Genomic DNA, 18,598 nt, shown 5'->3' with positions numbered 1-18,598 from the left:
CAGTATTTTTAAAAGAGCAAGATGATTATAACTGATATGCGGGGGGAGGGGAGGACTAGAGATAAAGGGAAGGAAACTACTACGTGCAACAAGAGGCAAAGCTGCAAAGGCAGAGAAGAGATCAGTATTTTTAAGCAAAGGTGCCCGAACAGTGACTAGATGGTGTCTAGTCTGTGAATAACCGTATTGTACCAGGTGTGTAAGTGCTCTTACCTACTCCAGCAACCCAAACACATCCTTCCCAGAACTGAGACAGGATAATCAGAGACTAACTCAGAAACATTCAGATCTGAGTTTTGGTCCAGTTTTAGCCATCAGCTTACTGGGTGAACTTGAGCAGATCGTCTCCTTACCTTCAATTCCCACAAGTGAAAAACTTGGGGGGCAGGGTCATTCTTTATAATACCTCAAGCTCTAAAATTGTATGATTCTAAATAAAATAAAATAAAATGAAATCATATCATTCTTCTTTATTATTAACAAATTAATTATCACCTTGTATGGCCAATTGCCAGTTACAGAAATCTATATAAGTCTAGAACAGAACAGTTCCACAAACATACAAAACTCCCTTATACCCCCAGGGCCTTTGCACATGCTGCTTCCACTGCATGGAATGGGCACTCCCTGCCCAACCTTGCTCATACTCCAATCCTTGGCCAAGTGGAGGCCTCCAACCCTTCCCCAACCTCTACCACGCCCCTAAAATCTATGGAATCTACACTTGTGCCACCAAATCTTCCTCCACACATATAATTTGGTCTCTTTAACTGTCCCTCAAGATAAGTGCTATCATAACTATCTTCTCCAACACTTACTAGAAACTACTAATTACAGAAGTAGCTTCAAAGACTTCTAAGAATCCCCAACCCAGCAGTTCATGATGAAACAAGAGAAAAATAAAACTCACATGTTACAAAAATCATGATGTCAAACATAGTTCTTTTTTTCAAAAACTACAAAAGTTTCACACATTTCCAGTTAAGAGAAGTTTCTTTCAAGACAGAGGGGGGGGGGGGGGGGTGGATAAAAGTAAGGAGAAACACTATGTTTATTTCAAGTGATGCCATTTCCAAACATTCTGAGAACTGGTCTTTTCCTAACTGCCTTCAGTGCCTATGGCACAGTTTTCGAATATATTCAGTGGAAAAAGTGCTAAATAAAACTTTGAGGGAAATTTGACTTTTTGATATCACTAAAAATTGCTGACTGCTAAGTCTTCTTTTTTTAAGATTTATTTCTTTACTTTAAAGAGAGAGAGAGTGCACATGGCCAGGGAGGGGCAGAGGGAGAGGGACAGAGAGATGCTGAACTGAGCCAGTGTGGGACTCAATCCCATGAACATAGCCTGAGCAGAAACCAAGAGTCAGACACTTAACCAACTACACCACCCCACTGAGAGCTAAGTCTTACAAATAAAATAAACTAGGTAATGCCATTTCTGACCAAAAAATACTGATGTTCCTTGGACTCTTTGTCTCATCCTAATACAGATAATCAATGAATAAAACACAGTTAGTTTAGATCTTGCAAACCAGGAGCGTTTTGCAAGATCTAAACTGTTTTTATCGTTTCTACTTTTAAGTAGCCCCAGGACCAAACCTTTGATTAAACTCCCTCTTCATTTACTAGTAATTACTGATACTGTACTGTTCTTCAAAATGTGCTTTAGGTGCCTAACAACTGTTTTAACACAGAAGAATAAAAACTTAAAACGGAAGGTGGGAAACAGGAATAAATTATTTTTACTCATCCTAGCAGACCAGGCTAAAATAGTTTCTTTGGCAAAAGGGGGCTCTTCAGCTCCCGATCATGACCATGAGAATGAGAGAAGGAGAATAGTTTTAATGGTTTTTAAATCTGATTTCATGCTTGTGGACATTCACACACAATCACTGAGTATTCATAAGATAGTTGGCATTGTATAGTATGTAACAAAAAACAGCATCTCTTCTATATGTTCCTCCTCCTTACACCATGGACATTTAAAAACTTTATGTCTTAATTATCATATGATCTCCCTGATATGAGGAAGTTGAGAGGCAACATGGGGGGCTTGGGGGGTAGGAAAGGAATAAATGAAACAAGATGGGATAGGGAGGGAGACAAACCATAAGAGACTCTTAATCTCACAAAACAAACTGAGGGTTGCCAGGGGGAAAGGGGTAGGGAGAGGGTGATGGGGTTATGGACATTGGGGAGGGCATGTGCTATGGGGAGTGCTGTGAAGTGTACACCTGGCAATTCACAGACCCGTACCCCTGGGGCTAATAATACATTTTATGTTAATAAATAAGAAAAGAGAAAAAAAAAAAAACCTTTATGTCTTGACCAACCAAATGTAATACATAACCCACAATTAGATCCCAGACTTGGCAAGGGGAGGAAGTTAAGAAATAACTACGAAATCATCAGTGGCATGATGAATGAAATTTGACCACAGACTCTGGATTCGATAACAGTGGTGTATCAATGTTAACTATCCTGACTTTGATCATCATACTGTGGTTATAAAGAATGGCCTTGTTCCTAAACAATACACAAAGACTTTTTTAGTGGTAAAAGGGCCAATGTCTACATCCTTCTCTCAAATGGTTCAGTAAACATCAGGCAAGTGAAGAGAAAGACAGAGACAAAGAGGATGGCAGTGCAAATAGGGCAACAATGAGAGGAAATTTGTGAATCTGATTAAAAGTTGCTTGAGAGTTCCTTGTACTCTAGCATATGATCTCCCTGATATGAGGAAGTGGAGATGCAACGTGGGGGGTTAGGGAGGTAGGAGAAGAATAAATGAAACAAGATGGGATCGGGAGGGAGACAAACCATAAGTGACTCTTAATCTCACAAAACAAACTGAGGGTTGCTGGGGGGAGGGGGGCCAAGAGAGGGGGGGTGGGGTTATGGACACTGGGGAGGGTATGTGCTATGGTGAGTGCTGTGAAGTGTGTAAACCTGGCGATTCACAGACCTGTACCCCTAGGGATAAAAATGCATTATATATTTATAAAAAAATAAAAAATTAAAAAAATAAAGATGAGAGTTCCTTGTACTATTCCTCTAACTTTTCTGTAAGTTGAAACAACAGCAAAATAAAAAGTTAGCCAGAAAATTTTAGGAATCATATTTTAGCCCCTCATCTGTCTTAAATAGGTTTCTACTTCCTAGAGAAAAAAAAAAAGTGAGTATGATTATATGAAAATAGATTAATTTGCCAAATTAAAAAGCAGTGAATCAGATCCTAAGATTTCAGACCTGCCTCTTGGCCTTTAACGTGACTAATGATGAGGAAACTCAGATCTAGGACAGTAAGTAGATAAGAAAACAGATATGAATGAGAAGTGAGAGAAGAGACACAGGAAAGGAAACTGAGGCACAAGACAAGGAGCTGATACAACCTACCCTCAGAAACAAGGAAACTCAACTGCCAATAAGAGAATGAGTTTTCAGGGTGCCTGGATGGCTCGGTGGGTTAAGCCTCTGCCTTCGGCTCAGGTCATGATCTCAGGGTCGTGGGATCGATCCCCGCATCAGGCTCCCTGCTTGGTGGGAAGCCTGCTTCTCTTTCTCCCACTCCCCCCTGCTTGTGTTCCCTCTCTCACTGCATCTCTCTCTGTCAAATAAATAAATAAAATATAAATAAATCAATAAAATCTTTAAAAAAGAAAAGATTAGTATTTGCTAGGCACTCAACACATTTTTGATGAATAAAATAGATAGTGGGATGGACAGATGAATCCTCACAGGCTGTAAGAAGACCATATCGCTCCCAGTAGATGGAACAACATTAAGAAAGGCACAACATGAAAGACACAGCAGGAGCGGGAGGAAGGAAAGAGGGAAGACAAGGAAAAATGGCATCACATACCTTGCGCTGCAAGCTAAGGAGTTCTCACTTGATCCTAGAGAAGATACAAAACTACAAGTTTGAAATATCCCCATGATGACTGCATAAATAAAATATTAAGGTCCAAGAGTAGAATCAAATAGGGCAGTAATCCATCAAGAGAATGGAGTTGGGAACCGCAATAAGTTGTAACTAAAGGAAGGAGAAGTCACAGCATTAGGTAAAAGACTGGATGTGTGCTGGGTTGAAATGGAAATGAGGAAGGAGGAGTTAAGAGTGTAGAGAGATGGGACGCCTGGGTGGCTCAGTGGGTTAAAGCCTCTGCCTTAGGCTCAGGTCATGATCTCAGGGTCCTGGGATCCAGCCCTGCATCTGGCTCTCTGCTCAGCAGGGAGCCTGCTTCCCCCTCTCTCTCTCTGCCTGACTCGCCTTACTTGTGATCTCTGTCAAATAAATAAATAAAATCTTAAAAAAAAAAAAAAAAAAGGAGTGTAGAGAGATATATGGGAGGAAGAATATTGTTTTTTAAATCCAATTAGAATGTGGCAGAACCAGGACAAAAAACCTTGTCTAGTGCTAATTTTCTCTACCGCAAAGAAAATCTTTTAAAAAATCATAACTGAAGGACACTGGGCCCCTCAGTGGCTCAGTCGTTAAGTGTCTGCGTTTGGTTCAGGTCATGATTCCAAGGTCCTGGTATTGGGCCTCACATCGGGCTCCCCGCTTTGGCAGGAGGCCTGGTTCTCCCTTTCCCACTTCCCCTGCTTGTGGTTCTCTCTCTTGCTGTCTTTCTCTCTGTCAAATAAATAAATAAAATCTTAAAAAAAATCATAACTGAAAGTAGTAAATAAAAATATTCTCAAGGTGCCTGGGTAGTTCAGTTGGTTAAGCATCTGACTCTTCATTTCAGCTCAGCTCATCATGTCAGGGTCATAAGATCAAGACCCACATCGGGCTCTGTGTTCAGTGTGGAGTCAACTTGATATTCTCTCTCCCTCTTCCTCCACCTCCTACCCCGCTTACTCTAAACAAATAAATAAATAAAATCTTTTTTAAAAATTCTCAAAAGCTTTAAAATAAAGCTCTATCTGTGTTACAGAGAAATCTAATAGACTTTTTCCTAATATTCCCCAGAGCATCAAGGTTGTATCAAAGATAAGCTTTAGGGCACCTGGGTGGCTCAGTGGGTTAAACCTCTGCCTTCAGCTCAGGTCATGATCTCAGGGATCCTCCTGGGATCGAGCCCTGCATCGGGCTCTCTGCTCAGCAGGGAGTCTGCTTCCCCCTCTCTCTCTGCCTGCCTCTCTGCCTGCTTGTGATCTCCCTCTGTCTGTCAAATAAATAAATTAAATCTTTAAAAAAAAAAAAAAAAGGATAAGCTTTAAAGAAATAGCCCCGCAATTCACTAGTGCATAACCTTGTACAAGTTCTTAAACTTTCTAAGCCTTGCATCACTCATTTTTTAAGTGGGGGCACTAATAAGATGTTTGTTTTAAAGAATAAAGGAAATAATGTGTGTAAAGTACTTAGCCCAGTGCCTGGCCTGTATGTGATACTCAATAATTTGTGTCACTGTTACTCCTAAAGCACAGACAATGGTCCTAAGAGACCTGAGAAAGTCCTGCTTACCAGGCTGACCCCTGACTAGGAACTTGGGCTTTGAGAGGCTCCTACTCTTCCCAGCACTGATAAAAAGAGCTCATCGTGCCCAAGCTGTTTGTACAAAAAATATGGCTTACGCTGAACCCCTATTTTCCTTCTGGAGTCTGGAAATTTGGTACATGATCGAGAGAGTGTGCCTATGTGAGCAGCTCCAACAAAACCCTTGGGTGCCAAGTCTCTAATGCACTTCCCTGGTAGACAACATTTCATAATTGTCACAATCGAATGCTAGAAGAATTGTGTACACCCTTGGAAGACTCCACTGAGAAAAGGCTCTTGCAAGCTTGTGCCTGGTTTCCTATAGATTTGCCCCACGTGCCTCTTCCCTTTGCTAATTTAGCTCGGATTCCTTCCATAGTCACCAATCATAGCCATGAAGACAACCATATGCCAAGCACTGTGAGTTCTCCTAGTGAATTACCAAACCTGGGAGCAGTCTTGGGGATGCCTGACAAAACCAGTCTCCCTACTCCTCATCTTTATAAACTATTTCCAGACTGGAGCAGTATTATAGACAACAAATGAACCAAATTAGTAGTACCAAAGTCCAATTATAAAAAGCTCCTGGAGCTCCTGGGTGGCTCTGTCAGTTAAGCATCTGCCTTGGGCTTAGGTCATGATCCCTGGGTCCTGGCCCAGGATCCCAGCAGCCTGCTTCAATCTCTCTCTCTCTCTCCCTGTCAAATAAATAAATAAAATCTTTTCAAAAAATAAAATAAAATAAATAATATATCATTCCTGATTTCTTAGCTAATAGTAACTATAGATTTATACACTACTTGAATTTATTTATTCCCAATCTCACCATCTAGAAATCTCTCCATTCCTTGTTTTCTCACATTATTTAATAAATCTTTTTCCTGATTAAGCTCCAGCCCTGCTCTTCCCTGAATTCCATCTCAATTCCACATGGAGGTTTCTCTCACATGCCCGGGGGGTCTAACTCATGTGTCATATGTTCTCAGACCTGAGAACAAGATCACTTACGAACCCCTCTCCCCTCATCTCCCCAACCTCCCCACCCCCAACCCCCACCCTCACCAGGTCCTGTTTCTATTTGTTATTCTGACTGAGATCAAACAACATCAATTCCTGGAAGGGCTCTTCTCAGTTCATTAGAATAAGCAGAAATAATCGCTAATTGAGGGCAGTAAGAGCAAGGAGGACAGACCAAAGAATGGCCCACAGCAGAAATTGAAACACATCTTTGCCAATATCACACTTGGAAGAAACAGCTTGAGTGAATTCCTCATCTAAAACAGAATTCCTTAGCATACTTGGAAAAGCACAATAAACTATATTTAATAGAGAGAAACGCTTGTTGCCATCCTGTTGAAGAGCTGGGGTTCAGAGAACCAGAGGAGGATGCATGTCTGAGTCACATTATGATTAACTGAGAGTTTTAATAAGGCATTAATGGCACTTAATTGCCATGAAGAAACTAGGGATCACAGTGCCTAGATCAGTGAATAGCCTACCCACAGTTTTTCTTTTAAAAACAGAACTATGAACAACTAAAATAAATATCTCTAGGGCTATTTATCCCAACCCCTGAGTCCCATGGTTTTTCTAATCCACCTCTAGCTTTACATTTTTTTAAAAATATTATATTTCAAATACCTATTGATTCTTAAAAGTTACCCACCGCACAGCAATTTTGGATCACAGCTTCTAGGGCTGGGGAGATGGAAACCAGAATAACTGAAACAGGGAAGAAACACGACAGTGGGGTGCTACCGGGCTTACCTAGAAGCCAGGAAGAGAGCTGTCAGGCAGGAACTCAGCCCAGTATGGTCAGACTTTTGCTTTTACAAAAATTCAGATTCTTATTTTAAAATTCCTAACTTTCTACCATGGACAACGATTTATTTTTAACTGTGAGAGGCAAACAAATCTGCAACCGTTTTTCAAGCTGAAAGTCATAAATATGTTAGCGAACGTCTGTCCCTAAGAAAAAGAATCCAGGGGGGATCATGGCAGTAGGGGTGAAAGCAGGATGAGGCTCACTGGGCTGATCAGCAGCCAGAAGGGAGGTGGACCCTGACACTAAGTGTTGCTAAGTTTCGGAAGCTGGGTATTTTTCTGTCCTTTGTGGTTCTTTTTTATTATTATTGTTGTTGTTTTTGTTTTGTTTTGTTGTGGCTTTTTTTTTTTTTTGGCTTTTCATTTATTTTATTTGTTCAGTGTTCCAAGATTCATTGTTTATGCACCACACCCAGTGCTCCATGCAATATGCGCCCTCCTTAATACCCACCACCAGGCTCACCCCACCCCCCACCCCCAAAACCCTCAGTTTGTTTCCAGGGTCCACAGTCTCTCAGGGTTTATCTCCCCCTCTGATTTCCCCCAGCTCCCTTCTCCTCTCCATCTCCCAATGTCCTCTGTGTTATTCCTTATGCTCCACAAATAAGTGAAACCATATGATACTTGACTCTCTCTGCTTGACTTACTTCACTCAGCATAATCTCCTCCAATCCCGTCCATGTTGATACAAAAGTTGGATATTCGTCCTTTCTGGTTCTTATAGTGACTAAGGCTGCTCCCAGGCAAGACAGTGGACCAGGTTCTAAAATAAAGAGGGGTCCCACTGTTCTCTTTATTCCATTTAATCTAAAACAATTAGGGCAGTTTAAACTTTGTATAGTTACCATCTTCAAAGTGACCTAACAATTGCAACATATTTCAACTGTATCCGTCCATATTTCTAAGCAGATAATATTGATTTCTGAGGCTCTTTTTGGTTAAGAAACTACCAGGTTTTACTACTTTCATGGTTATATTTCTATTCTTTTCTGAGACTTACTACACTAAGTTCAATTTATAACAAATAATTACCAAATACCAAAATGTCTTGTTTTCCCTTAAAATCTATTTTAGATTTTAAAATAGTTCATATTTCTAGTCTTATCTGAAAGCCTTTTGGAACTCTGAATTTTTCAGATTTAATAATTGAAAGATAGCACATATGCCATATATATACATATATATATATATGTATATATATACATACATACACACACACACACACACACACACACACATACTCCCAGCAGGGACCAGGACAACCCCACATAAATAAACATATTGATATTTGTGCACACAAAAATGCCAAAAAAAAAAAAAAAAAAGTCACAGTGACTAGAATAAATTAAGACCAAAACCAGATTCATCTTAGGCCAAGTTTTGCAACTCAAAGAGTTTTTCAAATTTGGGGTCTTCAGCATTTCAGCGGTTTAGGAAGGAAGATAAAGGACTTTAGTCCTAAATTACATCAGCCTGCAGAATTCCACAAGTCACAACGACAAGCCACAACAGTAATTAACAGAGTTAAGGACAACCAGAAAGAATCAATGATGCCATTCTCTCTGAATTGGGGGAACCAAAACACAGAGAAACCAGTGGGAGTAAGAAAACAAAAACAAAAACAAGACAAACAACTGAAAAGAATAAATCAATTTCTCAGGAAGTCACTCTAGGTAGGGGGAGGAAAAAAAAAAAGAATTAAATAAAACCGAACAATAAGATCACCAAAAATCCCACTGTAACCAACCAGACAACAGCATGTGGACAAAAGGGACAACACTCTCCAGTCATTCCCTGGAATCCAAGAATATTTCTAGTAGGGAGGAGCAGGGCTGGACCTGCAGGACGAGATGCTGCATTTTCAAGATATTAGGAGAAAACAAGGTTGGCCAGAGGCAACCCTACACTCACAGGCCTCCTCTAGTGGGAAAACCAGAGACTAAAACAACTGAAAAGCCAGGAGCTGGCCGCCAAGCAACACGCCCTCACTATGCCCCGTGCTCATGGAGGAGCTTGTTAGAAGTTACTTCTCCCTGCTCCCATAAAAGGCACTCTGCAGTAGCTGCTTATCACAAGAAACACTGAACAGTTCTGCTTCTGGTCAGCCTCAGTAATGTGCTGGCTCCACCAAATCTCTAACCCCTTTTAAGTAATTTCCACGTAAGGATGAAGAACTATTCATATAAAGCAATGGACACAGACACAGCGTCTATGGGCTAAATTTTGACACATAATACAGTCGTTTATGGGAAGGAGCCATGTGTATACAATATACTTAATACATTCCACAAGGACCTAAAACCTAAAAACCATCTGTTTTCTTGAACAGATTAATTCAGTAGGCTGATATAAAATGCACACCCATATATACTACACCATAATCAAGAGACTTGCGAAGAATTTCTCACCCTATTCTAAGCTTTATCATTCGGATCCAAATGATAACAAATTATTACCTTAACTTCATTTGCCTGAAATTTATTCCATAAGATTGGGAGAGGAGGGCAGAAGGGGAACAATATTATTAAATATTATCAACATAGAAAGCAGCAAAGTAAATTTTTATTGTCTCCTACCTCTGGTCGACCTTCATAGTAGGTTAACATGGACTTTGTTAGCACAAAAAGTCTCTCTTTATAGTTTAAGGGTGATGTCTTCTTCTTCTGTTGTGATCTTTTAATAAGAATCTCTTCTAGAATAGTGTTAAAATTCATCTCGGTCTTCTGATCACTCTGTCTCCTGCCATTGAAGATCCCAGTATTCTAAAGTGAGGGGGGGAAAAAAACAGCTGAAATAAGATGTGACATCTTAATTTTCCAAAGATGTTTTCAGGCCGAATTACCTGCATCACAGCTGGAGCTAATGAATGTTAGTCTAGCACCTGGACTGAAACTGCCCAGGGCACAGAAGCTCACCCTCTCTTCATCCCCAGGCTTATCCTGTTCCTCCATAACCCAGCATTTCACAAGAAATCTAATCAAGGTTTGCCACGATGATGAGTCACTCCTTTGTACCTCCCCCAGCATCCCGTAGGTTTCTGGCACATTCTTCTGCTATCTAATTGCAGGGAAACAAATATCTCAGATGAAAAAGTACCTTCATCACCTCCATGGCTGATTGAAGCTGGTATTTAAATTGCCTCGGGACCCTCGCACCCGAGATGAATGATCACATGGGCCTGGCGGACTTGTGACCAGAATGAATTACCACAGTGGTGGGTAGAGGTCAGTCTCCAGCTCTGATAAAGATGTAATCTTGATCAAACATCCTAGTTACCACAGCCGTGAGGGTGTTCTCCAATGTCTACACCATGCTTCATAGTTCTCTTTCCTAGGGTTCCTGTCTCAACCACAAGAGAAAAGGAAATCCACCCCGTCACAACTAACAGACTCAGGGAAGAACCCATCTGGACAAAGTCATCAGCCCTGTATTTGGATCCCCCACACCTAAACTAAGCCTCCTAAAATTCAACAAAGTTTAACTATCTGAAAACCCAAAACTACTCCGAAAATACATGAAGATTCTTATTTGATAGAAATTGAATGGACAGCAGCCTTTTCTTCCCTGCCCTTCCCACACATGGCAGTCATTGCACATCAAATCATAGGGTACGGACACCTAGGTGGCTCAGTTGGTTGGACGACTGCCTTCGGCTCAGGTCATGATCCTGGAGTCCCAGGATCGAGTCCCACATCGGGCTCCCAGCTCGACGGGGAGCGTACTTCTCTCTCTGACCTTCTCCTCGCTCATGCTCTCTCTCACTGTCTCTCTCTCAAATAAATAAATAAAATCTTTAAAAAAAAAAATCATAGGGTAACAGAAGTCACGTAAAAAACGTAAGTGGTTGGGGTGCCTGGGAGGCTCAGTGGGTTAAAGCCTCTGCCTTTGGCTCAGGTTGTGATCCCAGGGTCCTGGGATCGAGCCCCGTGTCGGGCTCTCTGCTCAGCGGGAAGCCTGCCTCTTTTCCTATCTCTCTCTGCCTGCCTCTCTGCCTACTTGTGATCTTTGTCTGTCAAATAAGTAAATATAATCTTAAAAAAAAAAAAAAAAAAAAAGAACGTAAGTGGTTACCTGAGAGCAGAGCCAGAGCCTTGACACTGAGTTAGCCACTAGGAATTCTACCATTTCCACACCCAACCTTGAAAGTTGGAAGAATCCCTGCATCTCCCTATTACTGATCTGTCATATCCAGTCAGGAACCCCATTTCTGTAAGATTACTTCACAACAGCTTAACCTCTGTATGTAAGTTCCTTCATTTACAAAACATGGAGATAAATACCCCCAAGGTTATTTTGAGGTTTAATGAGATGTGGGAAAGAACTTGCTTATTATGAAAACCCTATACAAATGTTTACTATCATTATTTTTTTTTTAATTCCACTGCCTTTTTCCTAGTTTAAATCCTTACCATCTGGACCATGCTAGCAGCTCTCCAACTGCTTTTTCTTTCCACAGGTTCTTGCCTCATTTTGTTCAAACAACACACTCCTCATTCCCATTGAATCAATCGTCAAAGATACCACCTTGCATCATACCATTTCATTCACCAGAAATCCCGAATGCCTCCTCAAAACTTCCCTGCCACCTGCAGGAAAAAGTCAAAATTCCCATAATAACACCAGGCAATCACAATCTGGCTATAACCTATCAACCAATCTTTGCTTCCAATGCTCTTCAAATAGTCCATACCCAGTCAGAATAGTTGGTATGAAAAATCCACTAGCTCAAAACTTACCTCCTTAATGAAGTCTTTCCTGATGACTCCAATTAATTAAATGCCCTCCAATTCATGCACCCATGATCTCTACGTCACTCATCATAGAACTTATAGTCTTCCACGTTCTACAGCAATTAATGTACAGTTTTTAATTTTCACCTAGTTTTAAAGCTTCTAAGGAAAAAGATCTCAACCGCATGTGCACATTAAAATCACCTAGGGAGGGGCATCTGGGTGGCAGTCAGTTGCACTTCCTTCCCACTCTAGGATGTGGCTCAGGTCATGATCTCAGGGTCATGAGATCAAGCTCTGCAACCAGCTCCATGCTCAGCAGGGAGTCTGCTTAAGACTCTTTCTCCTGAGGGGCATCTGGGTGGCTCAACTGGTTAAGCAGCTGACTTTGGCTCAGGTCATGATCCCAGGGTCCTGGAGTGGAGCCCTCCATTAAACTCTCTGCTCAGTGGGGAGCCTGCTTCTCCCTCTCCCTCTGCCTCTGCTCAAGTTCTCTCTTTCTCAAATAAATAAAATCCTTAAAAAAAAAAAAAAGACTCTCTCTTCCTAATACAAATCAAAACCACAGTGAGATACCACATCAGTCAGAACGACTAAAATTAACAAATCAGAAAATGACAGATGTTGGCGAGGATGCGGAGAAAGGGGAACCCTCCTACACTGTTGGTGGGAATGCAAGCTGGTGCAGCCGCTCTGGAAAACAGTATGGAGGCTCCCCCAAAAGTTGAAAATAGAGCTACCCTACAACCCAGCAATCGCACTACTGGTTATTTACCCTGAAGATACAAATGTTGTGTTCCAAAGGGGCACCTGCACCCAAATGTTTATAGCAGCAATGTCCACAATAGCCAAACTATGGAAAGAGCCCAGATGTCCATCAATAGATGAATGGATAAAGAAGATGTGGTATATATAAACACACACACACACACACACACACACACACACACACACACACACAATGGAATACTATGCACCCATCAAAAAGATGAAATCCTGCCATTTGTAACAACATGGATGGAACTAAAGGGTATTATGCTAAGGGAAGTAAGTCAACCAGAGAAAGACAAGTATCATATGATCTCACTCATATTTGGAATTTAAGATGCAAAACAGAGGATCATAGGGGAGGAGAGGAAAAAAATAAAACAAAGCAAAACCAGAGAGGGAGACAAACCATAAGAGACTCTTACTCACAGGAAACAAATTGAGGGTTTCTGGCAGAGAGCGGGGTTCATGGGGCAATCGAATGATGGACATTACAGAGGACATATGATGAAATGAGCCCTGGATACTATGTAAGACTAATGAATCATTGAACTATAGCTCTGAAACCAACAATGTATTATATGTTAACTAACTGAATTTAAATTAAAAATAAATAAATATTTGGAAGGAAATTAATTAACTAATTAATTAATGGAATAGACTAGAGTCCAAAAATAGACCCATATATATTTGGACAAAAGAGTATATGATTCCATTTATATAAAGTCTAAAAACAAGCAAAAACTAATCTATGGTTATAGAAATTAGAAAAATGGTTGCCTATTCAGGGATGGGGGGTGGGGTAGAGGCGGACCAGATGGGAATATGAGGAAATTTTCTATGTCTCAACGGGTACAGATTACATGAATGTGTATAAATGTATTACAACTCCTTGAAGTAGGACCAAAAAAAAAACCAAACAAACAAACTCTCCCTTCCCCTCTGCCCGTCCCCTGCTCTTGCATGTGCACCCTCTCCCTCTTAAACAAGAAAACCATTAATTAATTAATTAACTAATTTTAAAAATCAAGGTGGGAGATGTTTTGAAATGTACAGGCCCCACACCCAGATATTTTTATTCAGTTGGTCTGGGGTGGGGTCCAGGGCATCATGATTTAATATGCAGGTAGACTGGAGAACTGCTATCCTAAAGGAAAAGATTGGGCTCTCAATGTAACTCTAGCACTCTTGGTAGTTAGGGCAGCCTCTCAATAAGCAGCTGGATGACAGACCCAGTGAAACCATCAGTTATTCTAAGTTAAGAAGTCAGAGGAAAGTTCTTGCTCCAAAGAAAATCTCTAGCTCCTTTTGCATCTCAGTTGGTCCTCCTTATTCTAAATTAAAATTTTAGTACCCCCCCTTTTTTTTTCCTGAGAAAACAGTTGATGTGTAAATGCCACTTCAGAAATCATCTTTTCATCTTTGTGTAACACATTTTCAATGCAGGGCAAAAGTGACAACTTACAGAACGGATTGTAAGTGAAAAGCAAGCTATGCCCTAGAAAACAGGCCATATGCAGATGTATAGTTCCCAGGCCAGTGAGTAATACCGTAGTTTCCAAATAAAAGGCAGATTTTTGGAAGATGAAATGAGGTGGGGCTCATCTGCAGTTTTAGAAGCAAAAGTCTCAACCTCCAGGGGCAGGAGAAAATACAACATGTTAAATGCATTGAAAAAAAAATCCCCTTATCTGATTTATAAGTGATATTAAATAGTCTTACAAAGAAGATACCAATTGAGTTGAAATAAGTGTTAGACATCATCTATTTCATTCATTTTACAAATTAAAAAGCTGGGGTTTTGAAAAGCTTAGCAACTTGCCCAAAGTCACCCAAGCCAAGACTAGAAGAAAAGTCTCCTGGTTCCAACTGAAGGGCTCTCTCCACTGTTCCCCACCATATAATTAAAAGCTCACTGTTATTTTAATAATTCATTGCTTCAAGGGAAATCCTGGCCAAAGAAAACTGTTAAGGGACACAAAGATAAAAACAAAGGAATATTCTCTTCATGCAGACTTCCAACTGAAGACAGAGTGTTGTATGTACACAGTTGCATTACCTCCCTCCTGAAATCCCATTAAATCAGTCCTTTGTTTTTGCTGTTGTCACCATTAAGGAATTAACTCTCATGGAAACAGAAGACAGGACAGGAGATTTCAACAAAATTTGGGAAACTAAAAGCAAGTAAACATGTGGTAGTTCCAGCCAGGAGGAAGCCTGGAAACAACCCAATGTGTGCCACAAAGCCTCCAAATAACTCAAGAATCAGCAGAACTTGGCATGTCTATAAGTGATGGTGAAGAAGACTTAGAAGAAAAGGATTGTTTGTAGGTCTGTATAAGGTGGGTCCTCCATGCCCTCTCCCATACCATACAGCCAAGTGACTAATCCTCCCCCAAACCTAGGAGGTTTATAATACAGAAGGTCTCTATACTGGGAGAAACTACAAACAGTTGAGGCTAGGGGTACCATACTGCAAAGGGGGGCTTAAGTGAACCCATACAGGCATATATACTCAATGTTGAGATCGCTCAGCTCTCTTTTCCCATCTGACTCCACAATACTAGATAAGGACCAGACTAAAGAGTAAAGATCTACAGATATAGATACAGGGGAGATCCTATGGCCGAGAAATGGCCCAGCCAGGTTACCCTATAGGAAAGTCCATAGTCAGCAAGTTCCAACCAGAGCACAAAGCTTCCAATGGACTTTTAGAGCCCAATACATGAATAAGAAAAAGCCAAGAATCATTAAACCCCCAAGAAAAGATTCTAATATGAATTCAAGGTCAAATAACAAATTGGGGGAGGGAGGAGCCACTCTGAAGAAACAAAGACTCTGCAGAGAAAAGAAAAGGTTAAAAAAAAAAAAAAAGGTAATAAAATCAGAGCTAAGGGAAGATACTGCATGCATGAAACAAGGTCAGGATACAGCCAAAATAAAGAACAGAAACCAACAAAGAGGAGCATTAGTAAAGAAAAAATAAGATAGAAGAAATGAAAAGCTCAATAGAAGAGATAGAATATAAAGTTGAGGAAATCTCCCAGTAAATAAAAACAAAAAAAGCCAAAAACATTAAAAATTGGAAAGGGAATACAATAAAATTAGAGAACCCATCCAGAAAGTTCAGCATCTGAAAAAAGAGGACTTCCAGAAGTTGAAAGCAAAGAAAACTGTGAGAAAATAATCAGAGAAGAAATTTAGGAAAATTTCCCCACATGGAAGTTTATCTTCATATTGAAAATGAACCAAATCAAGGCATAATGCATGAAATTTCAAAATCATAGAGACAGAAGATTCAACAAGCTTACACATAGGTTTCATGGAAAGGCTTACACTTCAGAATGGCAATCATCAAGGCAATATAGGAAGCTGGAAGATAATGGAGAAAAATTTAAAAAATTTTTGATTTCTAACCTAAAACTCTATGTTCAATCAGACTATCAATGCAGTAATAGGAGAAGAAAGACACTTTCTAAACATGCAAGGCTTTAAATTTTTTCTCTCTGGTTTACCCTTTCAAAAAGCTACTTGAGAATGCAGTCTACCAAAATAAAAAATAAGCCACAAAACACATGGAATCCAGGAAACAAGGGTTCCAACACAAAAGAGAGGTAAGGAGCATCTCCTAGAGGATGGTAAAGGGAAATCCTAAAATGACCTTGAGCTGTAGGTCAACACTGGATCAAGTTAGCAGGTTCCTGGAAGAAATTCTTCCAGGATATGAACCTGAAGGCATTGGAAGAAGATTTATAATGAATTAGTAAAACTTAGCCTACTTAAAAAAATAAATCAATGAATTCCAGTGAAAACAAAAAAAAAAAAGTGTGCAGAAAAGGAAAAATAATCACATCATGCTCCAGAGTTCATAATTATGTAAATAAAAATAAAATTCTTATTACCAATATAAATATATTGGGGGTAAGTGAGTGCAGGAAATGTGTGTGTGGGTGGGAGAGTAACTGAGAAAGACTGCTATATCCTCCATGGTACTAGTAGGAAGCTAACAGATCATACCTTAAACAAAAAAAAGCAAGAAGTGGCAACTAAATTAAGTATGTCACTTAGACACTGACAGTACAAAAATATTTTATAAATATATAAAAATATTATATAAATAAAATAAATAACTAATAAATAAAATAAATTATAAAACTATATAAAAATAAAAATAAAAAATATTTGTAAAAATACAAAATATTTTATAAAACAATGTAAGTGATTGTTTCTTAGAAATATTGGAAGAGAACAGTGTAAAGATATGTGCTCTCTACTCTCGTCCCTTAAAAAACTCCATTGAAACAACAAAACATGAAAACCAAGGGAAATAATCCCATCGTGAAATGAACAAAATAATGGTCTTTAACTCCAAACTCCAAACCGTGAAACACATATTTGTGAAATACTCTGAAAACTAGACCAAAATAGAGAAGGTAGTTAAGTAGATTTCCCTAAAAAATAAACATCATTGTCCTAAAAGATCAATGGATTTTTGTTAAGATCAGTGAAATCCAGAGAGATAAGCAGACCATGGGAGAATCAGGACATATTGCCCATAGAATTACTATTTGTACAGAAAAATACTAAAAGTTATTATAATCACCATTATCAAGCTTTTACTATTTTGCTATGTGTTAGCACTATTTCAAACACTAAACACTTTCGATGTATTAAGTAATTCTCTCAACAAACCTTCTCAAGTCAGTACTTTACTATTTATATTTTACAAGTCACATTGCAAGAATAAGAGCAAGTTTTAAAACAGACAACCTAACCACACAGCCTACACTATTAACCATTACACTGCGCGGCCTCTCTCACTGAAGGAAGGGGAGAACCGAAGGAAAAAGCATAATAACAAGTCACTTCCAGCCTCCTAGTTTAGGGAGATTGCTAAAAGAAAATTACTTCAACAGAAATAATTTATGACTTCCAAGGCATGGCTAAGAGCGAGGCACACCAACCTTTCGATACCAAAATCTGAAGGGAGATGTTCTGAGTGAAGGCAGTAATAGGTTTGATATTCTATATTAGAAAACAAAGACAAAACAAAATTTCAGAGTTCCTCATCTTACTCTCCCAGCCATTCTCCACAAGAAAAATAGCTGATCCATTCAGAAGAATCACAAAGGAACCAACTCTAGGTTGCAAATATCTTCTTAAATAAAAGACAGAGCTGCAACGTAAGACCTTTTATCTGTCCCACAAGAATACTGTTCTCTTTACCCTGCTGCTGACTATTAAACGTTTGGAGAACTTAACAAACAATTCTAAAATTTCTATGGAGCCACAAAAGACCTCAATAGCCAAAGCAATCTTAAAAAGAACAAAACTGGAGACATCACACCCCTTGATTCCAAACTATACCACAAAGTTATAGAAATCTAAACAGTATATATATGTCTTTGTCAAATTCAAGTATTAAAGTATATTTTATTATTATTTTTTTAATACCTAAAAATGTGTAGGGCATGTCCCAGTGTACGTGGTGGGCACCAAACACACGTTGATGATGACTTTAGTCGTCATCTTTGTGATTAGTCACAATACCTTGAATAAAGTACTGGGTTTTTTTTTAAATAAGTTTTTTTTCAAACCCCAGCACAGTTAATATACAGTGTTAATATACAGTGTTATATATAGTAATAAGCAGTATTGGCATAAAACAGACACATAAATCATTGAAATAGAATAAAGAACCCAGCATTAAACCCACAAATATGCAGGCGGCAACCTCTGTGACCTTGGCCACAACAACTTCTTGCTAGACATGTCTTCAAAGGCAGGGGAA

General features: G+C 39.5%; 1 protein-coding gene across 4 annotated transcripts in view; it reads right to left on the bottom strand.

The window, feature by feature from the left end:
• The window catches only part of TEC (tec protein tyrosine kinase), an 89,610-nt gene extending 77,678 nt beyond the window's left edge, over nt 1–11,932 (bottom strand). Inside the window, exons 1-2 of one of the 4 annotated variants that reach the window (XM_032852192.1) lie at nt 11,719–11,932; nt 9,886–10,071 (exon numbers count right to left, since the gene is read on the bottom strand). In XM_032852192.1, coding sequence (XP_032708083.1) covers nt 9,886–10,071; nt 11,719–11,778 — 246 coding nt within the window. In that variant the 5' untranslated portion in view covers nt 11,779–11,932. Of the gene's footprint in view, nt 1–9,885; nt 10,072–10,224; nt 10,351–10,405; nt 10,456–11,718 lie in introns of those variants that run through there. The other 3 variants (XM_032852202.1, XM_032852209.1, XM_032852218.1) reach the window with 3 other exon arrangements.
• Nucleotides 11,933–18,598: the final 6,666 nt, after the last annotated feature.

The sequence above is a fragment of the Lontra canadensis genome, unplaced genomic scaffold, assembly GCF_010015895.1.
Source record: "Lontra canadensis isolate GAN:19392208 unplaced genomic scaffold, GSC_riverotter_1.0 scaffold1, whole genome shotgun sequence".
In the NCBI taxonomy this organism is placed as follows: Eukaryota; Metazoa; Chordata; class Mammalia; order Carnivora; family Mustelidae; genus Lontra; species Lontra canadensis.
Note: the sequence above shows the minus strand (reverse complement) of the source record. Positions and strands in the feature narration are given on the sequence as shown.